The sequence below is a fragment of the Meles meles genome, chromosome 3 (genome assembly GCF_922984935.1).
Source record: "Meles meles chromosome 3, mMelMel3.1 paternal haplotype, whole genome shotgun sequence".
Taxonomy (NCBI): Eukaryota; Metazoa; Chordata; class Mammalia; order Carnivora; family Mustelidae; genus Meles; species Meles meles.
In genome coordinates, this window is record NC_060068.1 from 141,274,448 (window position 1) to 141,300,264 (window position 25,817).

General features: G+C 37.9%; 1 protein-coding gene across 5 annotated transcripts in view; it reads left to right on the forward strand.

Moving 5' to 3' along the window:
• The window catches only part of LOC123938432 (zinc finger protein 300), a 34,110-nt gene extending 10,166 nt beyond the window's left edge, over positions 1–23,944 (forward strand). Inside the window, exons 1-8 of one of the 5 annotated variants that reach the window (XM_045999786.1) lie at positions 12,101–13,410; positions 14,127–14,253; positions 14,915–14,955; positions 15,279–15,376; positions 17,741–17,812; positions 19,812–19,938; positions 20,166–20,291; positions 21,399–23,944. In XM_045999786.1, coding sequence (XP_045855742.1) covers positions 19,905–19,938; positions 20,166–20,291; positions 21,399–22,957 — 1,719 coding nt within the window. In that variant the 5' untranslated portion in view covers positions 12,101–13,410; positions 14,127–14,253; positions 14,915–14,955; ... (1 more) ...; positions 17,741–17,812; positions 19,812–19,904 and the 3' untranslated portion in view covers positions 22,958–23,944. Of the gene's footprint in view, positions 1–9,382; positions 9,499–12,100; positions 13,411–14,126; positions 14,254–14,914; positions 14,956–15,278; positions 15,377–17,740; positions 17,813–19,795; positions 19,939–20,165; positions 20,292–21,398 lie in introns of those variants that run through there. The other 4 variants (XM_045999784.1, XM_045999783.1, XM_045999785.1 and 1 more) reach the window with 4 other exon arrangements.
• The last annotated feature ends 1,873 nt before the right edge of the window (positions 23,945–25,817 follow it).

Here is a 25,817-nt window from a genome sequence, read left to right on the forward strand (position 1 = left end):
TGCCCTTATCTGGCTTTGGTGTCAAAGTAATGCTGGCCTTGTAAAATGAGTTTGGGAGTGTTCCCTTCAGTATTTTTGGAGTTTAAGTAGGATTGTTGTTAATTCTTTAAATATTTGGTGGAATTCACCAATCAAGATATCTGATCCTGGGCTTTTCTTTGTTGAGATGTTTTTGATTACTGATTAAGCCTCTTACTCGTTATTGGTCTGTTAAGGTTTTCTATGAGTGATTCAGTCTCATATGTTATATGTTTCTAGGAATTTTATTTCTTCTCGGTTATCCAATTTGTTAGCATAATTGTTCTAAGTCACGTTATAATCATTGTATTTCTGTGGTATCAGTTGTAATATCTCCTCTTTCATTTCTAATTTTACTTGATTCCTCTCTCCTTTTTTCTTAGTGTGACTGATGGTGTGTTAATTTTGCTCATCTTTTTAAAAAAACCAGCTTTTTAGTCTCATTGACCTTTTCTGTTGTTTTCCTGGTCTCTATTTCATTTATTTCTGCTCTGATCTTTATTATTTCCTTCCTTCTGCTAACTTTTGGCTTAATTTTTTTTCTTTTTCTATGGCTTTGAGATGTAAATTTGGTTGTTTATTTGAGATCTTTGTTTCTTAGTGTAGGCATTTATCACTGTAAGCTGCCTGCTTAGAACTGCTTTTGCTACATCCAATAGGGTTTGGTAAGTTGTGTTTCCATTTTCATTTGTTTTCAAGATACTTTTAAAATATCCTTGTTGTTCAGGTATATGTTAAATTTCCACATATTTGTGAGCTTTCAGTTTTCTTTGTTATTTTCTAGTTTCATACCATTGTGGTCAGAAAACATACTTCGTATGATTTCAGTGATCTTAAATTTGCTCAGACTTGTTTGTGACCTACCATATGATCTAACCTGGAGAATGTTCTGTGTGCCCTTGGGAAGAGTGTTTTTTGCTGCTGTTGGATGCCATGTTTTGCATATGTCTGCTAGGTCCAATGGATCTAAAGTGTAGTGTTTCCTTATTGATTTTCTGTCTTCCTGATCAATCCGTTGTTGCAAATAGAGTGCCAAAGCCTTCTGTTAATGATTGTATTTCAGACCTGTTAGTATTTGCTTAATACATTTAAGTGCTCCGGTATTGGGTGTGTATATATATTTATAATTGTTACATACTCTTTAAGACTTGACCTCTTTATCAATACATAATGATTATTTTTTTGGCTCTCTTACAGTTTTTAACTTAAAAGTGTATTTTGTCTGATATAAGTATAGCTACCTTTGATCACTTTTGGTTTCCATTTGCTTGGAATATCTTTTTTCATCTTGTCACGTTGATCCTATCCAAGATTCCATATTTGCCTCATGTAACTATGTTTTAAGCTTTTTCTTTTCAGCTAGAATTTGTTCACAAGAGTTCTTATAGTCTGGAATCAATCCTTTTTTTTAACCTGCTACTCTAAGATTTTCTTTCTTTTGAGAAACTGTCTGCTCCAAAGCATCCCAGCAAGGCATCATACTGATCACCTAGCTGATGCGGGATGGGTTTCTTATCTACAAATGGAATCTCAGTTTTTTTAATTTGGATCCCTTTTCTATATGATTATTGTTCTTGTTTATTTTCATTGCTGTCTTATTTCCAATATGAAGCTTCCATAGATCTTATTTCTCCTTGTTGCCATTATTCTGTGAATGATTTAGGTTGTAATTTATCTTCTCCTTTTTCCTTTTTTTTTTTTTTTTTTACTCTCCCTCTCTTTCAGTTTTCCCTTATTAATACTCTGGAGTAAACAGAAGTTACACCTACGGGACTGTTTGGCCTGTTTAGTTGACTTGAAGCATGGAGTGAGCTGTTTATGGTAGATGTGAAGAGGACAGAATGGTTGAATTTGAAGTTGAATCCGGTCTGTAACGCATAAGTTTCCTCATATGTTCAGAAGTACCTTTGTTTATATTCATATTCTCTGGACCTTCCTGACTCCTTTTCTCCTTGATTCTCTTTATCCCGTTTTTCTTCATTCTTATTCTCTGGTTCTGGTAGAACAACTCCTTAATGTTTTTCAGCCCCTTCAGTGTCACCCCCTGCGTTGATCTTCTAGACTGTTTTGATTTTCTAGATCTTGCTTTTCTTTGGGATTCAAATTCTTTATCTTTAAGACAAGTGAGGTATGATGTATATCTCTCTTTGACCTCTGATGTGGGGAAGCAGTGCCAGCAGTAGTTATGGCTAGTGTTATTTGTTTGGAGGTTGTTGATTACTAATTCAGTCTCCTTACTAGTTTTAGTTTTATTCAGATTCTCTACTTCTCTTTCATTCAGCAGTGGTAAGTTTTGGTAAGTTTTTGTCCATTACATTTAGATAATCCAATTTTTTGGTGTACATTTGTTCATAGGACTCTCATAATCTTTTTTATTTCTGTAAAATCAATTATATCGCCTTCTTTTTTATTTCTGATTTTATTTGAATCTTTTCTCTTTTTTCCTAAGTCAGTCTAGCTTAAAGTTTATCAATTTTGTTGAGCTTTTTGAAGAACCAATTCTTGGATTCATTGATTTTCATTATTTTTATCGTGTATGTTGTTTATATCTGCTCCAGTCTTTATTATTTATTTTCTTTCTTCTGGTAGCCTCGAGCAGGCACTCATAACTAATCATTACATAATTTTATCACTGTAGAATTGCAATGTATTATGATTCTGTGTTCTTAGATGACTGATTAGATCAGATTTCTCTAAGACTAGCAGACCTCTGTATGTAACACAACACTCCCCCAAGGGCTACTACTTACCACCTTGCTTTATTTCACTTTTTTAATGTCACCGTTGTCATGTAATTTATTTTGTTTACTCTCAGCCCACTTTGGTAGCATTTAAGCACAATTAGGGCTGGAATATTTAGCTGCATTATTATAATTATATGGCTCAAGCACTAGAAGAATGCATAGTACATAATGTTCACTAAATATTAGTTGAAGGACTAAATGATAGAGTGAATGAACAGTTTTACTGACTTAACCTGTGTGGACTAATATTCCAAAATTTCCTCCTTTAGGACGTATATAGGGTGCAGCTAAACTGGGATTAAGAAAGACCAGAAGAGAAAGGTATTTTTGTTTTAGAAGATAATCTGACTCTTATTTACTATGGCAATTGGTGAGAGTAGTGATAAGTCTATACTAGTAAGAAGAGCATCTCTAAAGCCTTGAGGTGGAAGTTGGGGAAGAATAGACTGTCTGAAGGGGAATGAATCAGGGGAAAGGGTATTTTTATTGTCAAAAAAATGATGAAGTAGCAGATAAATATAGGACATATTAAGCATGGTGAACTTTTTTTTTTAAGTAAATTTATTGAGATATAGTAGACACAATAAACTGCATATATTTAAAGTACATAATTTGGAAGCTTTTGGCTTATGTGTACACCAGGGAAACTGTCACCACATTCAAGACCAACAGGTTCATCCCTAAAAACTTCTTCATGCCGCTTAGTAGTTAGTCTTCTTTCACCAGCTCTTCACCCTGTCCCCAGGCAACCACTGGTCTGCTTTCTGCCACTATATATTCTTCTGCATGTCCTATAATTTGATATAAATGCAATAATAATAATATGTAAGTCCTTGTTTTTACTGTTTTTTTTCAGTATATTGTTTTGAATTTAATCCAATTTGTTGTGTATCAAGAGGTCATTTCTTTTTCTTGCTAATTAGTCCCATTGTATGGGCAGTTTATCCATTTGCCTAGGACAGATATTTGACTTACTTCCAGTTTTTGTTACAAATAAAGCTGCTATGAGCATTCCTGTATAAATATGCACGCATGTCATGTATATTGTGGTGGTGTATGCACCCGGGCCTAATACTTATTCTCTTGGATAGATAATAGGAATGAAACGGCTGGATCATCCAGGTTTATGTTTAAAGGAAATTACCTATTTTCCAAGGTGGTTACACCATTTTACATTTCTACCATCGCTTTGTAAAAGTTCATTTCTCTACATCCTTGCCAACACTTGGTAATACTAGTTTTAAAATTTTAGTCATTTTAGTAGGTGTGTAAGGGGTATCTCACTGTGGTATTAATTAGCATTTCCCTGATGACTACTGATGTTGGGCATCTTTCTATGTTCTTTTTTGCCATTAGTATATTTTTAGAAAAGTGTCTGTTTAAATCTTTTGCTCAGTATTTATTATTTTTTAAGATTTTTATTTATTTGAGAGAGATAACAAGCGAGAGAGAGAGCACAGAGGGAGAGTGAGGGGAGAAACAGACTCCCTGCTGAGCAGAGAGCCCAACTTGGAGCTCAATCCCAGGATCCTGATATCATGACCTGAGCTGAAGGCAGATGCTTAACCACCTAAGCCACCCAGCTGCCCCTTTTGCTGAGTATTTAATGATTTGGTTGTTAGAACTCTTTATACATTCTAGCTACTGGTTATTTATCATATATATGATGTGAAAATATTTTCCTCTAGTCTGTGGCTTGTCTTTCCATTCTCTTAATGATATCTTTTAAAGACCAGATTTTCAACTTACCATTTATTCTTTTGTGGTTCATGCTTTTATTGTCCTACCTAAGAAATCTTTGCCTAATTCTAAGTCCCAAAGGTTTACTCCTACATTTTCTTTTAGGAACTTTATATAAAGTTTTAGATTTTATATTTAGGGTTATGGCCCACTTCGAGTTAATTTTTTATATATGGTATGAGTAATAGATTAAGGTTTCATTTAAAATATAGATATCCAGTTATTTGTTGAAAACACTCTTTTTCCTCTCACCTAAGTGCCTTTGTTGGAAATTTGTCATTATATCAGTTGGCTCTATTTCTGTCCATTTTGTTTCATTTATTTATTTTTCTGTCTTTACACCAACACCACACTGTCTTGATTATTGTGGCTGTATATAAGATAAATCTTGAGGTCAGGTAGTATTAGATCTTCAGACAGGTTTTTGGTTTTTTTTTTTTTTTTTTTGTAAAGGATTTTGGTTATTCTTAGACCTTTTCATTTCCATATGAATTTTAAGAATCATCTTGTCAATTTCCTTTCAAAACTTGCTGCATTATTTAAATTGATTACACTGAATATAAATCAATTTGAGGTTTACAATAATGAGGCTTTGACACATAAAGAGTACATAGTCCTTTTATTTAAGCACATCATTCTTTCATTTCTATTTGCAATGTTTAGTTGTTTTCAATGTACAGATGTTTCACGTTTTTTTGTCAGACTTACCCCAAGCCTTTCCTATTGAAAAGAAATTCTATACATGTTTTAAATTTTAGTCTGATCATTTGTTGATAGTATATGGAAGTACCGCTGTTTATTGACCTAATATACTACAACATTTCTAAACTTACTGATTAATTCTAACAGTAGCCATTTTGTTGTTGGTGGTAAAATACATCAGATTTTCTATATAAAAGATCATGCATCTATAGATAAAGATTGTTTACCTTTTCCTTTCCAAATTGGGCATCTTCCATTTCTTTTTGCTTTATTGCACTGATTAAAACTTCCAGTACAGTGATGAACAAAAGCTGTGGGAATGGTTCCTTCCACTTCATTCTTTATTTTGTTAAGATTGTCTTAGTATTCTACGGCTTGTTCTTTACCATCAAATTTTAGAATAATTTTGTCTAAGTTTACAAACAACAAAAACTTGCTGTGATTTTAATAGAAATTGCATTAAACCTATACATCGGTTTGGAGAAATAACTTCTTTATAGTTTATAAATCCTCAATTCAATGGACACAATTTATCTCAATATTTATTTGATTTCTTTCAACACATTTTGTAATTTTCTTCCTAAAGATCCTTTATTTGTTTTGTTAAGTCGAAGACCAAGTATTTTGATCCCTTTGTACTGATTGAAACATTATGTTTTTATTTCCATATGCTTATTGTTAGCAAATAGAAATGTGATTGATTTTTTAAAAGATTTTATTTATTTATTTGACAGAGACAGTGAGAGAGGGAGCTCAGCTCCTTGTTGAGCAGGGAGCCCAGTGTGGGACTTGATCCCAGGACCCTGGGATCATGACCTGAGCTGAAGGCAGGCACTTACTTAATGACTGAGCCACCCAGGCACCCCCAAAATGTGATTGATTTTTATGCACTGATGTTCTTGTATCCTATAACTGCTGAATTCACATATTAAGTTTTAGGCTTATTTTTGGTACATTCCTTTGGATTTTCTATAAAGGACCAACATCATTCACATCAGTTTTATTTCTGTTCTTTCTGATCACTACAAATTTTGTCTTGTGTTATTTTATTTTATTTTTTTAAAGTATTTTATTTATTTATTTGACAGAGAGAGAGGTCACAAGTAGGCAGAGAGGCGGGCAGAGAGAGAGGAAGAAACAGGCTCCTCACTGAGCAGAGAGCCTGATGCGGGGCTCGATCCCAGGACCCTGAGATCATGACCTGAGCCGAAGGCAGAGGCTTAAACCACTGAGCCACCCAGGCGCCCGTCTTGTGTTATTTTAATGGGTAGAATTTCCAATACTATGTTGAACTAGGGTAGTGTGATGAAACACTATTGCCTTGTTCCTGATCTAAGAAGGGAAATATGCAGTCTTTCACCATTAAATATTATTTGCTGTGGGGGTTTTTTTTCTTCTTTTTTGTATATGCTCTTTGTCAAATTGAAGAAATTCCCCTCTGTTACTAGTTTGCTGAGTGTTTATCATGAATGGTGTTGGATTTTTGTCAAATGATTTTTCTGTGTTGATTGATATAATTACATACTTTTCCTTTGTATCTTGATGGGTTATAGTGATTGGTTAATTTTCCAATTTGAGCCAGCTTTGCATACCTGGAATATATTCCACTTTGTCATAGTGTATAATTCTTTTAATGAATTGTTGTATTTGGTTTGCTAATATTTTGTTAAGGATTTTTGTGCCTAAGGTCATGAGACACATTGGTCTGTAGTTTTCTCTCTTGGTACGGTTTTGGTAATAATTTCCTGATAAAATGATTTGGCTTGTATTCCCTTTTGTGGAAGAGTTTATGTAAAATTGATGCTATTTAAATTTAGATGAATTCTCCAATGAAACTGTCTTTTCTTTTTGCAAGGTCTTTAATTAAGAATCAATTTTAATTTGGACTATGCAGATTATCTATTTTATCTTGGTTGAGTTTTGGTGTCTGAGAAAATGGCCCATCTCTTCTACCTGGTCAGATTTATGAGGCTAAAGTTGTTCATAATATTTTAGAATTATCCGTTTAATGACTGCAAGATCTTGTAATAACTTGTTAACATATTTGCAATATATTTTTCATTTCTGATCTCTTTTCCTTGGAACTTTTCCTAATTATGAGTATTATTTTTCCATTTCTATACACGTCTGATTTATTTTTTTTAAGATTTTATTTATTTATTTGTCAGAGGGAGAGAGACGGAGAAAGCACAAGCAGGGGGGGCAGCAAGGCAGAGGGAGAAGCAGGCTCCCCACTGAGCAGGGAGTCCCCTGTTGAGACTCGATCCCAGGACCCTGGGATCATGACCTGAGCTGAAGGCAGATGCTTAACTGACTGAGCCACCTAGGCATCCCTACATGTCCGATAATTATTGTTTTGACACAAGACATTGTGAATTTTACCATGTTGGGTGCTACTTTTGTATTCCCATTTTTTGTAAACCTTTCTCTACAGTTATTGCTTGGAAACAGTTTGATTCTTTCAAATCTGATTTGTTAGGTGGCACCAGAGCAATATTTGAGTGTAGAGCTAACTACTTTCGCTATTGAAGCAGAACATTTTGAGTACTCTTCCCAATGCCCCATGAATAGCAAAGCTTTCCAGTCTGGCTGGTAGAAATAGACATTGATTTTGGCATTTTGTGACATCTAGTTACTCTTTCCTCTTTCATTTCATGTGTTTATTTTCCCAAACGTTGATAGTTTCCTTATATACATACACAGACCAATATTCTGATGAGAAGTAGACCGTCTGCAAGTCTCTGGAGTTTTCTTTTGGGGACAGCTTTCTCCTCTTTGGTCTTCTGCTCTGTGACTCTAGCTTCCTTGGTCTGTACTGTTGGTTCTTTCTCTTCAACTCTGAGAGTCTGCTGAACTTTGCCTGTGCTCCCCTTCCCTGTGTTGTGTCCTAGAAATTTTCTCAAGGCAGTAAACTGAGTAATGAAAAGAGGTTACCCTCATTTGTTTCCCATCTTTAAAGATCACTGTCTTTAAATGCCTGATGTCCAGTGTCTTAAAACCCATTGTTTCATACATTTATTTGGGTTTTCCATAATTTCAGGTGAAAGTATAGTCCAATCCTCGTGACTTCACTTTGACCAGAAGTAGAACTTTGGGGTTGTTTTATAACTAATTTTGTTTCATAATGTTGTAATTTTTTTGAGGTTCTAAAGTCAAATAAACAGAACTTGGTAGAAACAGACATTGATTTTGGCATTTTGTGACATCTAGTTACTCTTTCCTCTTTCATTTCATGTGTTTATTTTCAGTCACATTTATGTACTATCTCTGTCCCCTCTATCTTATTTTCTTCTTCCCTGTGGTAGGCAGTATCTATTTTTTTTTTTTTAAGATTTTATTTATTTATTAGTCAGAGAGAGAGAGAGAGCACAGGCAGACAGAGTGGCAGGCAGAGGCAGAGGGCGAAGATTCCCACCTCCTGATATTCACAGCCTTTGCAATACCCTCCATATGAATAAGTAACATTGAACCAACAGAATGTGGCAGCATCAAGTGAGTGTTACTTCTGTGATTAGGTTTTAAAAGACTGTGACTTCCATCTTGCTTACAGACTCTTTCTCCTGCCTCATTAAATATATAAGTCACAGGTTGGAGAGCCATGCATGGCAAGGTACTGTGGGTAGCTTCCATCTAACAGCCAGCAAGGATGTGAATGCCCTTCATTCAACAATCCTTGAGACAGTGCATTCTGCCAACAATCATGTCTTTGAGCTTGGAAATGGATCTTTCTTCATTTGATCCTTCAGATAAGACCCCAGCCTAGGCCAGTACCTTTTAGAGAGATTTATGGGAGGCTCCGAAGCAGAGGATCCAGATAACCCATGCCCAGATTCCCGACACACAGAGACAATAAATGTGTGTTGTTTTAAGCCACTAAGTTTTGGGATAAGTTCACATATTAGTACATAACTGACAGCACTCTTTACAGATACTATTTTGATCATTTATTCGTCCATTATTTGCTTTTTAATTTTCAGGTAAACATATATACAGTTGATCTTCATTATGCCATATCTTCAATTTTACCCAGTTTCTAAAATTGACCTATAACCCCCGGATCAATGTGGTGCTTTTGTAGTTATAGCAGACATGAACAGAACAGTGAAATATTTGAGTTGCCCCATGCACACATTTCTGTGTGAGGCTGAACTGAGGGGATGTTCTTCCTCTTGTTCCAGCTTTCAAGAGGATGGAGACAATGGGCAGTGTAGTATAGTGTAAGAAACTCCAGCGCTGGGGCCACTCTGGTAGAGTTTGAATCCAACTCTGACACCTGTTAGTGGAGTGACCTAAGGTAAGTCACTTAATACTTCGGAACTTCACCTTCTCTTTTGTAAAAGAAAGTAGAATGTACCAGGCTGAGTTGATTTTAAGATTGTTGTAAAAGTTGTACAAGTTGTAAAATTCACAAAATTGCAATTTAAGATTATAATCTCTCTTATATATGTATTATGTGTGCGTGTGTCTTATGTATATGTATGTGAATATATATTTATATATTTCCCCTAGGAGCAATGTTTCAGCATTCACTAATTCTATTTGCAGCAACCTTATATTGAACATGACTATAATGAATAATGGGACTTGACTGTATACATATTCACTCATTTTCATATTTTATAAAACTAAGTGGTAATAAATCATTTTTATTTTCCCATAACATTATATCCTAAATTTCACTCCATATAGTTACATTGAGATTTTTCTGTCTCTCTTACTGACAAATAATACTGTTTTATGTGTATACCGTAATTTATACAACCAGACCTGTTAGAAGATGTTTGTCTTTTTAAAACATGGCCAAAAGATTATTCATTGCAATACTAAAAATAGTATTTTTAGCTTATTTTAGTATTTACAATATTAAAAACAGTATTGTAATGAATAATCTTTTGACCTTTTTTTTTTTTTGCTTATTCATCTTTGAAATATATTCTTGGAAGTGGGGTTTCTGAATCAAAGGGTAAAAGTTATGACAATAACTTTACAGTCCTCCCCTTAAGAAGTGGGGCTCAATTCCCACTTGATTGTCAGTGGGCAGGCCTTACTGAATCACTTTTAGCAAATAGAATACAGAAGCAGTAATGAGATATCATTTCCAATTTAGGTTTTAGAAAGACTGTGGCTTCTGGGCAACTGGGTGGCTTGGTCGGTTAAGCGGCTGCCCTCGGCTCATGTCATGATCCCAGGGTCCTGGGATCAAGTCCCACATTGGGCTCCCTGCTCAGCAGAGAGCCTGTTTCTCCCTCTCTCTCTGCCTGCCGCTCTGCCTACTTGTGCTCTCCATCTCCCTGTCAAATAAATAAATAAAATCTTAAAAAAAAAAAAAAAAGAGTGTGGCTTCTATCTTATGTGCATGTGTATGCTCTCTTTTTCTCTCTCCTTTGATTCACATGGGCTTGGTAGAAGCCAGCTATCATGTTATGAGATAGGCTTGAGGAGGGGGAAGACCACTACCATGTCAGGATAATCAAGTAGCCTATAGGAAGGTCCACATAGTAAGGAACTGAGCGGGGAAAATGATATCCTGAGACTTATCATCAGCCATTTTTTTTTTTTAAGGAATCATCAGCCATTTGATTGACTCAGAAAGCATATATTTCTCCATTTGAGTCTTGAAACAACTGCAGCCCCAGTGCAACCCCTGAGACCGAATCTGAACCATCCAGCTAAGCAGTTCCCAGTCTGAGTCACAGAAATGTGTGACAACAAACATTTATGGTTGCAAACTGCTAAGTTTCAGGTAATTATCACACAGCAACAGATAACTAATACATGTATTTTTGCTAGCTATTGCTAAACCACTTATACAGGGGCTGTATCGTTTTTCCGTCCTACCAATAATACATGAGAATTCCTGAGTCCCATGGCCTGATCAACACCATATATTAACAGAATTAGAATACTTTTTTAAAAAACAAGCTAATAAATAAGAACTAGTATCTTACTGCAGCTTTAATTTGTATTTATTTCATTATGAAGGAATCTTCTTCAGTTTCTTGTTTAATGAGATACATTAAGGACAGCTTCTCGTGACTCTTTGGATGGAGAGCTGCAGTTTTTACAATTCCTACAACGCTCTCCATGGTTTGGCCCCTTCCGGTATCTACAGCTTCCACTGGCATCATTCCTTGAGGATTCTGAATTAATCATCACTCTATCCTTAGTGCCTAACACAGTAGCTACACTGTCTTAAGCCCCAGACATGCGATAAATATTGACTTAGCTGTGGGAGTTTAAATTGAAGGGCATCAGCTGCCCACTTCTTATCCTCTTCTTTGTCTTGACCAAAAGTTAGGCCTCTCTCTTCCCACAGGCATCTAAGCTTTGGCTCCTCCCTAAGTTTTTTTTTTTTTTTTCCTTTTTAAAAAGATTTTATTTATTTATTTGACAGACAGAAATCACAGGTAGGCAGAGAGGCAGCCAGAGAGAGAGCGCGAGGGAAGCAGGCTCCCTGCTGAGCAGAGAGCCTGATGCGGGGCTCGATTCCAGGACCTTGGGATCATGACCTGAGCCAAAGGCAGAGGCTTTAACCCACTGAGCCACCCAGGCGCCCCCCTCCCTAAGTTTAAACACAGACCAAAGTATGTATATGCAGAACATCCTCCCTTAACAGCTTTTTCTCAGAATCTGAGGACCGCCAGAAACATTTTAAAGTGCCCTGTTTTTGCCACATGCACACTTCTACCTTTTAAATGTTCCTACTAACCTGTCTTAACCCTATGTAAAAAAAACCCGGATTTGGGGGCGGGGTCAACTTGATTTTGAGATGCTTGCAGATTTCTGAGGTTGAAGTGTTCTCTTTATTGCAACCTTTTTTTTTTTTTTTAAAGATTTTATTTATTTGAGAGCGAGAGCACGGAAAGGGAGAGGGAGAAGCAGAGTCCTCGCTCAGCAGGGAGCCTGATGCAGGACCCAGAGATCAGGACCTGAGCCACCCAGGTGCCCCCGCAATCATCTTTCTGAATAAAATCTCTCCCTAAGTCCAAATTTGTTCTTACTTGACATGAAAAATTAAAGTGCTCAATGTAAAATTGCTGCTCATTTAATTACATAAGCCAAAAATAATGGCTCCTTTGAAAACCATGATTCAAAATCGGATCTATTTCAGTCCATGAAACCATGTTAACACACGCATGGCGTAAGACCTAAACCTTACGGTAGGTTCGTTATTTTTTCACGTGATGTCTTCCTGAAATCTAGCCTCCCCGCTCGCTTCCTCTCCATTTTTTCCCCTTTTCAGTGTCCGCTTTGCCTGTCTCAATCTCCCTCTGCCTCGGAGTCTCCCGCGTTGTGTCCTTTAGCGTCCCACTTCGGTTCCTCTGTGCCCCGTCTGCTGCCTTCCAGGCAGCCATCGCCGCCCACACAGGCCTCCCCTTTGCTCCTCTATCGCGGCCCCGATTTCCTCCGGCTTCTCAGCGTTATCGCTCGGGGTCTCAGTCTCTTCCTTTTCTCTGTTTTCTTTTCTTCTTCCCTCCCCCAGTAGTAATTTCCCCTAGAGGATTCCTTACAACCGTTTTTAAATTTCGTTTCTGCGATGTATTCCCTCCTCCGCCCCGCCCCAGCCACCCCCTCCACCACATGGGTCCCTCTCTCCCACAGGGGCATCTCGGCGGAGGGGACTGTACCATCCCGCGGTTCACCCCCTCAGCAAGTACAACCTCCGCGGGTGGGGCTGTACCATTTTACAAACACGTTCAGTGTCGTCAGTGAAAGTATTTTAACATCCCCAATTCCTCCTCGTTCACCAAATGCAATCTTTTAATAGAGGTCGGAGCACTCAAACTTCTTCCCCAATCCTCCTGTAAATGCTCTCTGCAAAACCTCGCACCTCACTGGTTTGTATTATCTTCCCTTCTGTCATCTTGCCTCCTGCCTTCGCTGCCACCGTGGCACGTCCAAATTTAGGAATAAATCGAATTCTTCCGTCGTACGGACCCGACCGGACTCTCAAGGTGGCGGCTCCCACCACGAGGCACAGCCTGGGAGCCGCCATCTTGCCTCCTGAACAAAGCGGCAGAGGATGCCGAGTGGGCAAAGCCGCCCGGTACGGAACAGCGCAGGCTCGGGAGCCCCGCGCTGCCCTCTCCGAGACGGGAAGCGGGAGAGTTCGCCAGTATGGCTGTGACAGCCGTCCTGACTAGAACGGTGGTGGGCGGCTCGGAGCTTTATAACAGAGCCGCAAGGCAGAAGGCGGGCTGGTACGGTGAGTCCGTTTAATTGGTAACGGGAGGGGAGGGGTTCCTGAGGGTCAGTGGAGGTTTATGAAGTCAGGGGTGTAGAGGTTTGTGCCATCAGTGTCGGGTTTTTTGGGGAGTCAGGGTTGGAGTGAGGGATGAGATTTGGAATTGGGCAATGATGTGTCAGTGATGGGGTTGTCTGTGGGATCAGAAATGGCGTGTAGGGGGACTGACTGGGGTCAGCGATTTAGGGGACTCTGGAGAATCAGTGAGTGGGGAGGGGGCTTGGACTAAATGACCGGGATATCCCTTTCGTGGTCCGTGATGTGGTGGTCATGGGGGAGTCCTGTGGGTATGTCATTGCTAGGCCCTAGGATTCAGAAATTTGGACTGTGCAATAATGCGATCTGTCACGATGATCAGCCCCAATTTACTAGGAAAGACTTTTACATACAGTTAAAATTTCCACAGGTTTTAGGCATCCTTTGATTTCTTAACATCAGACCCCTTCTCGGTTCACCATTGCACCCTGAGCCTGGTGCCTCCCCCCCGCCCCGCCCCCAATGATCATTTTGAAACAAGACCCAACAAATAAAAAAGGATGCATTATCACCAAAAGTGTGACTTTCGGCCTTTTCCTAAGCTTGTTGAAGTCATTTTATATTTTAATTAAGAAACGCTTAACTGAACACCTGCCAGGTACCCAGACATGAGCATCGCTATTTTGGTTGTTTCCTTCCAGATCAGTTTTGACAACGCCTGGAAAACAACACATAAAACAGTCTCCCTGTCATGGGAGCATTCAGTGCCTCTGAACCAGTTCAGTCTTGTCTGCATGACTCCTCCTGGGGCTGAGAAAAATTGACCAGGTATATACCATCCTGCATTGCAGTGTATTCTCTTGTGTAAATGGTTCCAACCTATCACCATTTTTATACGCAGATGACTGCACTGTTGAAAACCTGCAATTATAGTTTAAACAGAAAACATCTTAAAATTAACATTTTGGTCCATGAATATTGATTGGCAGGAGAATTTGTGCTGAGTTGAGGGAAAATATGAAAGACCTCTTGGTAGATTATTGGAATTCAAGTGTTGATTCTTTCCGGGGAATAAGGGAATACATTTCTCAGTTTTCCATTTGGTCATGGCCATTCTTATTGCCAAGGAAGTCCATCTGCTGTTAATTTTACTGTAAATCTATTCATGTTTATTGCCTTATAAAAATATTCTACCAATAGAATTACTGGTTCATAGGGGAATAATAAGCTGTTAGTGAGTCAATATGAAACATATCTATACAATTAAGTCACCTTGATCAAGTTCTGTTTATTATAGTGTAGTCATAAGAGGACTCCTTCACCTAGTGCTTCCTGACCCTTCTACAAGGACCAAACAGCCTTGTGCCTTGTCGTACCATCATCCACCTGATGTCTAGTGGTGAATGTTTCCAGATTGGTGAATGGGGAAGCTGCAGACCGAGTCTAGTCTGTGAAAATGTCCTTTTCATCACCAGTTTTGCTCTTTCAGGCATCTGCCCTTTTAGAAGAGAGCAGAAAATGAAGTCCCAGGTGAGTTGCTTTTATCTTTAATTTTTAAAATTTCCTCTTTCATTTTCTGCCCAGTCAAATGGGAAAGTACAGACAACTGAAATTTGGAGTAGGGAAAAGGTAGCCAAAATAAAGATCAAGAACTGGAAAGAGTTTCTAGGTAACATACGGATAACCTGGCCTGAAAACATTTTTTTAAATGAATGAACCAAGTTTTCTGATCTTGAAGACATCATCAGTGTCGTGATTTGCAGTCTTCTAAAGAGAAAACAGATACATTTCTCACCATTTTATTTCTTGCCCTGTAAGACTAAAACAGATTTCCATTCTGGGTCTTTCTCTAGGTGATGGAGTACACAGTGTTCTCACCAACACTCCTGTGGTAAATGCAACAGTAGCTTTCTTATAGCTGTATCATCAAATGATCTCTTTTAGAGGGAAGGTATCATAATGCCGTAGCCAAATGCCTTGAACCTTAATCTTCAGAGCTGGGCTCATCAGACTCCTGCCTGTAGGCCAAATCCGGTTCTCTATTTTTATGAACAGTTTCACTGGCAGCACAGCCATAACCTTTGTTCGCATATTGTTGGCTATGGCTGTTGTCCTGCCACAGTGACAGCGTGGGTAAGTACAACAGAGACCGTATGGCCTGCAGTGCTGAAAATACAAACTTTATGGAAAAAATTTGTTAGATTTCTGGTTTAGAGGATCAAATTGATTACAGAGGCTTCCTATTGTCCTATTGTCTAAATAACACAGAATGGGTACATTTTGAATGGTCTTCCAAAATATATTTTCCTCCCAAAGGGCAGTTCTTAAATTATAATTATCTGGCAAAGCTTTGTAGAGCACGGGCCCCTGGTGCTCATACCCTTTGCTGTGACTTCAGATTATGTAGGATCACTGTCCAACTCAAGACCAGTTCCTTCTCTGCGCTTCCGTTTTTAACTGTCTTACTTTTTCTCCTTGCCAACATTGGCTTATACAGGGTATATAAATTTTAAACTATATAAATGATAAAAATTTAAAAACTGACTTTTTAACTTAAACTCTCATCCCCCTGGGATTATCAGTGTTCACCATTTGTTTGTAATCTTCCAGACATTTTCAGTATGAGTGTAACTGTGATCAGTGTGTATGTATGAAAGTACAAATATCTGAGTGTCTCTTTATTGTGTTTTTCCTTTGGAAAATAATGTTACGGTAAACATTCCATCCTGCAACTGGTTTTTTAGTTTTACTGCCTCGTGTAAAGGTTTTTGAATATCTTCCATGACAGTACCCAAATTTCCTTATTATCTTGGCAGATGCATAATATTTCTTTGCAGCCTGGTTGAACTGGGACTTTTTTTTTCTCTTTAAAATGGAGATTGGAATCCTTATAGGGTTGTTGTGAGAGTTAAGCAAATCAAACCATGTCTGGAAGTGTATCTGGGGAGGGTTTATTCCACATTAAGTGCTAGTTGTTGTTATTTTTAGTATTGTGTCATCATCACTGTTATTGTCAAATCTAGAAATCTCATGTATATTTTACAGTAAAGCTTAACAAGTGAGTTCTATTGCAAAAAGATGGGGTTGTTTTCTTTTGGATGTCAGTAGGTTCTGATTGTGCTGTCCAGCTCAGAGCCACCAGCCACACGTGGTCACTAAACACTTGAAAATTGGCTAGTCTGAATTGAGATGTGCCATAAGTGTAAAATACACACTGAGTTTAGAAGATCTAGTTCCAAAAAGCTCACTAATAATTTTTAAAGATTAGTTACACTTCAAAATGATATTTTAAATGTATTGGGAGATATACATGTATATATTTGAAAATTGGTTTTTGATTGTGGCTACTGGAAAGTTTAAAATCACCTGTCTGGTTAGTCTTGTATTTCTGTTAGAGCAGCTTTAGAGAAGGAAAACGGATTTGTTATTAGCTTAATACATCCAGCTGCCAGAGCTAATTAACTGATTATATGCCTCTCCCTGTAGGAAGAGGGATTTATTTTTTCCAGAGTGTCCAGAAGTGAAGTCATTGTTTGCACACATGTCTATTCTTCCTTTCTCTTTCTAACACCTGCTCTCCTCCAACTCCATTCTCCCAGTCATCCAAGCCACAAAAAAGTGTTTATAGATGATAAAAGTACAATTTTCCACTGATTATGTACTATATTTTTCTCACAATTAACAAAATTTATACATATTTAGTTTATTGACGCATTTGAGTATAATTTTTTTTTAAAGATTTTATTTATTTATTTGACAGAGAGAGATCACAAATAGATAGAGAGGCAGGCAGAGAGAGAGGGAGGGAAGCAGGCTCCCCGCCGAGCAGAGAGCCCGATGCGGGACTTGATCCCAGGACCCTGAGATCATGACCTGAGCGAAGGCAGCAGCTTAACCCACTGAACCACCCAGGCGCCCCTTGAGTATAATTTTTTTAAGACTTTATTTGGGAGAGAGAGCATGCACAAGTGTTGGGAGGAGGAGCAAAGGGAGAGGGAGCAGGAGAGCCCCACAAAAGGCTTGATCCCAGGACCCTGAGATTGTGACGTGAGCCAAAGGCAGACACTTAACCGACTGAGCCACCCAGGCACCCCAAAGCATTTGAGTAAAATTAATAAAGCAAAATCTGAACGTTAGAATTACATCTATTAATCTTCCTGTCAGAATGGATTTGCTCTACATTCCACATGTATTTTTTTCCCTCATGTCACTGTTCTTCAGATCAAAAGACTATAACTGATTAATGCGTAAAAGTATTTTTAACTAAACGTGAACTTTCTTTTATTCTCTATAATCGTCATTCATTCCTTTTTAGCAAACAGTTTGTTGAATACCTAATGTGTGTCATATGCACTGGCTGGCTGTGAAGTATCTCAAGAAGATTTAGGTATGGTTTTTTTCTGGGAGGAATGCAGAGGAAAATTGGGTAAACAGATATGGAAACCAGCCTTGACAAATAAAAGTTCTATAATAGACATGGGAGCCAGGAACTGCAAAGGCAGAGCCAGGGAGCAATCAGCTTTCCCAGGAAGTAGAAAATAGGCACCAATGATTATTGAACTTTGAATCATGAGGGAAGTAGGATAAGGATGAGAAACATTTGTGAAAGTAGAAAAAGTAGAATGGTTTTCGGAAGGCTGAGAATTTGAGGAAAACTGAAAAATAGGGTGTTTCATGGGAAGTTTGCCCAACGGTGTTATTAAAACAGTAAGATACAAAAGATCTTATTCACAATATCAAGGAGGCGGTGCGGAGTGCAGTGGTCAAGAGCTCAAGCTCTCGATTCAGAACACCTGCTTTTAAATCTGCGAGTTAATCTATATTCAGTATATTCAGTTATATAGTCTCTGCCAAGTACTTACTTAACCACTGTAATCTGCAGTTTTTCTCATATATGTAAAACGAGAAAATTAAGAAGGCTGTTTAAAGGACAAAATGCCTGGCAGCTTGATGGTGTGAATATGGGGCTTGGTGTGGGATCAAAGGCGCCTTAAGGTTGAGATGACTGAGATGAGACTGATTGTGTATGCAAGGTTGGAACCTAAGGTGCTTTTAAGCAGGGGCAATGTTGCTATTTGAAGCAGTGTTTAATTTTTCTTTTTCTGAAAGCAGAATTTGATAATAATGAAATTTTTAGGGGGAAAAGCTGAAAAAAACAGTTAAAAATAATAGAGATCACTCAGGTTCTGCTATTAGATCACAACTGTTGTGAACAGGATGGTGACATAATTAAAATAGTCACTTTTCCCTCTAGAAATACCTTATGGCTCTACACTTATCCATGTCTCTTATTTTAATGTCACATCAATAATCTGTTACTTTTTTTCATCCTTTTTTCTGCATATTTCTCATATCTGTTTTCAGTATTGCTATTGTAATTGATGTACTTCATTATGTTATTAAGTATTGCATATATAACGGAACTGTTCATTGAGGAGAAGCTATGATTATTTTCCTACAAAATGAGGGGATTAGATTATGCTTTTCCAGAACTCTGACATTCTGTGATTCTCCATATGTGTGTTTTATCTTTTAATGTTTTGCTTTCTCTGCTCTATAATTATTACTAAAAGTCTTCCCATGTTTTGTTTTGTTACTTTAATGTTCTTGGCTCTTTTTAGAGTTTAGATTTTTGCTCATCCAGAATGTATGTTTTCTGTTATCTAAGACATAAGATATGGTATATTCGTTTGCCAGGGATACTGTGGCAAAGTACCACAAACTTGGTAGACTAAACAGCAGAAACTTATTGCCTCATAGTTCTGGAAGCTAGAAGTCAAAACTCAAGTTGTCAGCAGGGTTGGTGCCTTCTGAAGGCAGTGAGGGAACAGTCGATTCTAGGCCTCTCCCCTTGGCTTGTAGATGACCATCTTGTATCTCTTCATATCATCTTTCTTCTACGTGTGTCTGTCTCTCTGTTCAAATTTGTCCTTTTGATACAGGCATCAGTCATGTGCATTGTAGACTCTTGAGATTATACCTCATAGAATTACATCTGCAATGACCCTCTTTCCAAATAAGGTCACATTCTGAGAAACTGGTGGTTAGCACTTTAACATGTGAATTACAATTCTACCTTTACCATATGGATTCGACATTAATTCTTCTTCTGTTGACTATCCAGTTGTTTCGGTATTATTCTTTGAATAATCTGTCTTCCTCTCAGTTATTTGCATGCTGCCCTTATCATTTATTAAGTTACCATTTACATCAAGTAAGCATCTTCTGTTTTCCTGATCTGTGTCTGGCTCTTCTCGTAAAGGCAGGATTTTGTTTTGTTCCTCCCAAACAACGTGATGCAAAACTAGGTGTAGCTTGGTCTTATATACTGCAGTAGAAATGATGAGAATGATCACTTCAGATTGAACAGGAATATACTGTTACAGGCCTTAGTGTCATTCAAGGATGTGGCTGTGGATTTTACCCAAGAGGAGTGGCAGCAACTGGACCCCGCTCAGAGGACCCTGTACAGGGATGTGATGCTGGAGAACTTCAGCCACCTGGTCTCAATGGGTAAGGATGGCTTCCCTGCCTAACTCAGACTTGCCCATCCAAGTGCCTTTCCTCATCAGGTGCCGTGGTTTGTAGTTCCTGACATATATAATGACTTTAATGATCTTTAGACCTTCCCATAGGAAGGTCACTGTTTTTGCTAAGGGCCACCTGGATTGCTTCCTTGTAGCCTTCCTGAAACTACACCTCCACTTTTTCCCAATTCCTCTGTGATTTCCATTTAATAGGATATCCAGTTTCCAAACCAGATGTCATCTCTAAGTTGGAACAAGGAGAAGATCCATGGATCATAAAGAGAGACATACCAGATTGGATCTATCCGGATGAAAATCAGGCAGATGGGAGGAGACAAGGGAAGTGAAATATCAGTTTGTCTTGTTTCCTTAATTGATTGATGCCGGAGGTTTACGTTCTGTTCTTACTGAAATCTCTTATTCTTTGTCCCTGTACTGAGAATTTAGTAGGCATTCAACAAATAATTAAATAATTGTGAGCCTTTATAAGGGAGAGCTATTTCTTACTGATCTTTCTCTCTGCATATATGTATATCTTTAACACCTTTTATGAGAAGCAACAGAAAGGCAAATTCCTCCCAAGAACCTAGGTCATATTTTTGATATGTTCAAAATATCATATGGTACATGGCTCTACACAAGTATATGTCAAATATAGTTGCCGTTTTAAAAATTAGAGAAAATGAGAATCTAAAGATACAATAATTTGGAAGGCATTTTCTAGAGCATGCAGCTGTAGCTGCTTTGAAAGTATGTAAAGTGTTGATGATGCTGAAGGAGGAGGTTAAAGGCAGATTGTGGCGGGGAAAGCATATCTGAACAAAACCTGAAGTTAGAGAATTAAGGCTTTTCTGAGAGAACTTTGCTAGTTTCCCTTGGTTCATATAGGAGGTATTTATGACAAGTAGTGGCATATAATCCTGGGTTCTAAGTGTGAATCTGATTCTGAATCCATAGCAGGATCTTGGATTTTTCTGTTGCTTGTATTTATTTTTAATTAGGAAAGTAGACTGAGGAGAGTTTAAGTATTTTGAGTACAGAGGGACCTTGTTTCTGTGGATAATGGTGGCAAGATTAAAGTAGTTAAGTATATATATAACAATGGTTTATAAGAAAAATGAATTCAAAAGGTGAAAAAGGTTTCCATTTAGAAAGCAGAGAAAATGGAAAGATTCTAAAAGAATAATCCAGATTAGAGTGGTAACACAGATACTTTTCTGTCTCCTTCAGTTCTAATTTTCCCATGAATTTTTTTCACTTTAACATCCTTTCCCCTCCATTCATCTGATCGTACTGTATGCTGTACTGTCCTACGAGATGGCCTGTCCCCATTCTGTGTTCTGAGTTCATCAGCTACATTGGATTAGTCATTTGTTCTGTTCTTCTGCATTCTGTTCATTGTTCTTTACAGTTGTTTTATTTTTCTCTTTCTTTTTTTTTTTTTAGACAGGAAAAGTAACCTTGACATCCCCAAATCATGTATTTTGGGGTCTGTTTCCTTCCGTAATAATATCCTGAAAGGAGTCACAAAGGATGGTTCATTTTACTCCATCTTAAAAGTCTGTCAAGATGGTGGCCAGCTGCAGAGATATCAGGAAAACCAAGACAAACTTTTCAGGCAAGTAACAGTCATCAACAACAAAACAGTCACTGTGGAGTCAGGCCATAAATATAATCCACTGGGGAAAATATTTCGTGAGTGCATAGAGCCAGATACTTTAAGGCAAAGATCCCATAACTATGATGTATTTAAAAAGAACTTGAAATACAACGTTGACCTACGTAGTTGTAATAAGAGCAATTCAAGAAAAAACCCTGATGAGAGTTTTGGATGTGGAAAGTCATCTAGCCATGGTGCATCTGATTCTAATCTTGAAATAATTCACAATGGAGTAATGCCCTGTGATAATAATCAGTGCGGAAACATATTTAATAGTAAACAATCCCTTATTCAATATCACAATGTTGAAACTAAGGAGAAAACCTGTGTATGTATTACCTGTGGAAAAGCCTTTGCTAAGAAGTCACAGCTCATTGTACATCAACGAATTCATACTGGAAAGAAACCATATGATTGTGGTGCATGTGGGAAAGCCTTCAGTGAGAAGTTTCATCTCATTGTACATCAGAGAACTCATACTGGGGAGAAACCTTATGAATGTTCTGAATGTGGAAAAGCTTTCTCTCAAAAATCATCCCTCATTATACATCAGAGAGTTCACACCGGGGAAAAACCATATCAGTGTAGTGAATGTGGGAAAGCCTTCTCCCAGAAATCCCCCCTCATTATACATCAGAGAATTCACACTGGAGAGAAACCTTACGAATGTAGAGAGTGTGGGAAGGCCTTCTCCCAGAAGTCACAGCTGATTATACATCATAGAGCTCATACTGGAGAGAAGCCATATGAATGTACTGAATGTGGGAAAGCCTTCTGTGAGAAGTCCCACCTCATTATACATAAAAGAATTCACACTGGGGAGAAACCCTACAAATGTGCTCAATGTGAGGAAGCCTTCAGCAGGAAGACAGAACTCATTACACACCAGTTAATTCATACTGGGGAGAAACCTTATGAATGTACTGAATGTGGGAAGACCTTCTCCCGGAAGTCACAGCTCATCATACACCAGAGAACACATACTGGAGAGAAACCCTATAAATGCAGTGAATGCGGAAAAGCCTTCTGTCAGAAATCACATCTCATTGGGCATCAGAGAATTCACACAGGAGAAAAACCTTATATATGCAGTGAATGTGGGAAAGCCTTCTCTCAGAAGTCCCACCTCCCAGGGCATCAGCGCATTCATACAGGAGAGAAACCTTACGTGTGTGCTGAATGTGGAAAGGCCTTTTCCCAGAAGTCAGACCTTGTTTTACATCGGAGAATTCATACTGGGGAAAGACCCTATCGGTGTGCTGTATGTGGGAAAGCATTCATACAGAAGTCACAACTCACCGTACACCAGAGAATTCATAACGGTGGTAAAATCATAATGAACTGAACACAGAAAAGCCTTCTCAGTATTAGCTCAAGCCTTAATAAATCTAGGAATCTGATTGATATTTATGGGACATCTTTATAGATAAAATTTAATAAGAGAATTCATGTCTATAGTGTGATGATACCTAGCTCAGCAAAGATGATGGAAAATAATCTTAAATGAAGAACATTCTCAACATGGTGTGTAAAAATTTTTAAAGTCATTGTCTGTAGAACAAATTATGTATATAGACTATTGTCAAGTGACATATTCTTTATTATACCACATTAACAATAACCAGACATTGTGAAATTGCTAATATTAGTTTGGCATAATTTTGGCCATATAGTAAGTCCCAACAAAGGACATGAAGAAAGCTTGAGAAAAAAAAAAAAATCCATTTCTAGAAACTACATCATAAGGAGGGGCTTAGCATGACCCCTAAAGATATATGTAAAATTCTTGTACAAAGATGGAAATATGGGTAGGTCAGATTCAATACAGGTGATGTTTATGCATTTTCCCATTTCAAGCATATAAATTGACCTGTCTCTCTGGAAGGATCCTGGACCTTGAAAGTGATGCGCCTTGACCAGGTCTCCATTTTATTCTTCCTCCCTGAGAGTTTGATATTGTGGAAATGGTTAGGTACTGAGCCAGATGGCCTTGTGTTTTAATCCTGGCTCAACTATTCACAGATTGTGTGACTTCAAGCAAGCCTATTTCACCCATCTGAATATTTTTTCTTATCATTAAAAAAAAAAGTATAATATAGAGCACGTTTTCAGTTAATATTGGTTCTTTTTAACTTTCTATCCTCCTGCAACTGGATGCTAAGACTAATGTGTAAAAGCTGCATCTAAACTTCCTTTGCATTTCAGACACTCTGATTTTGATACCCCATTCCCATGACTGTTCATTTGACTGTCTTTGACCCTGGTGGCCTTGATTCTTGGCATATTAAAGTGACATTTTATTATACTTTTATTATTTTTTACATACATTTATATAAACTGTGGTCATTACACATATAGAGTCCGTCTAATGTTTCCTCAGTTCTTTTCTAACTCCCACCCTGTAGCCCCAACTGTTTTCCCTGGGAACAAAGGACACTTGCAGAGCAAAACTCTTGGGATGAGAAATTATGCCTGCCACAGGTTTGAGAACTTGATATCGCTGAAATATCTCCTGCTCTCCACCTGTGCTTCTGCCTGTTGCTCCATGAGCAGCTTTAGATGAGGACCCTTGTTGGAGGTGTCTGCAGAAGAGCAATACTTGGCAAGAATGAGGGGGAGTCTGTATACTTGTGTTCACATAGTTCTTCATATAGTTCCCACTTGGTACCTTCACATTTCCTGCCCACCGGATCCTTTTCCTGAATGGCTCACTTGTCTCTGGCAAAACGATGGGGAGCCTCTGGGTGAGAACCGCTGCAGGGGAGAGGGCATGCCTAACAGGGATGTGGGAAATTCTTAGCCTGTGTGGACAAATTCTTGGTTTCATTATGAACAGTGAGCTGAGAACACTGACATCAGATGTAAGTTGACCCTTCAGACCTGGGAAAGGAGGCCTAGGTGTACATCTTTGAGGTTGAGCTACTCTGCGGTTTTCTCATGGAAGATGTCCCAACTGATCCTGATGAATGCATGAGAAGGACAAAAAAAGGAAAAGGAAAAAAAAAGATAATTTTGTGAACACACAGAAATTTAGTGAAGAGAGAGTTCTATGTAGTGACAACTTTGGAACTAATATTGATATAACAAAGATTCGTAATTCCTACTTTACAGGCCTCCCATTTGGTTTTCCACTGTCACAAACCTCCAGGCAACTTTGCTCTGATGTTGGGCTCCTATAAGGATCCCAGTTTAGACTTAGTACCTACTGATTTAATACTTCACTTCTTTTTTGAGCGTTTTATTAAAGGAGCTGATCAGTGCAATGAAGCAAGAATAGGAAAATGGGCATAAGGATTAGAAAGGAAACGGTACTATGGACATTGTAGGTTATGGAATTATAAGAAAAGCAAAAATATATTGATTAAGTATTAGAAATAAAGGAGTTTAGTTGCTTTATTCACTTTTAATATTGAAAAATAAACATTTTACATAGCAGCAGCAGACTGAAAATTTTAAGACACCTTTTACACTAGCATCAAAAATATGAAACACATGAAATCTAATCATGTATGTAGGATCTAGGACCACTATACAGAAAATTATAAAATATTACTGAATAAGTTGAACAAGGCTTAAATCAATTGAGAGATTCATCAAGGCTGAAAGACTCAAAGATGCCTATTTTCCCTCAAAGTGATTTATATATTGGGGAGGCAAGGGAAAGAATTAAAATCCAAAGGAATAAGCCTATTCATAAATATAGAGTTAGCTTATTTTATCATTGAGCAGCAATATATACCATATAGCATGCAGGTAACCAGCAACTGGCTACAAATTTCTGTGTGGATTTTTAGTTCTATTATATGGAATTAAAGCTACAGTTGTTATGAATCATCCTACATCCTTACAATAGTTACAATAGTTACAATTCTGTATCAGGCTTATTCTGATAGTCTATTCCTCATAGTTTTAATGGTACCTCTTCCTATGCTTGCCCATGGCACTGGGTGTAGCACATGTGATTATTCCTATCCTTTGGCATTCCTCAATAAGAATCAATTTCCCACAATACTCAATGCATTTCATATCAAAACCTCTTTTTTTTTTTTGGAAGTTTTACAATTTAATTATTAAAATCACATGTGGAGATGCTAAAAGGCCGGAATAGCCAAGATACATTTGAAGAGCAAATTCAGAGAATTTACCAGACTAAGTCTTCCTATAAACTAATAATAAGACAATGTGGTATTGCTCATGGGTAGTCA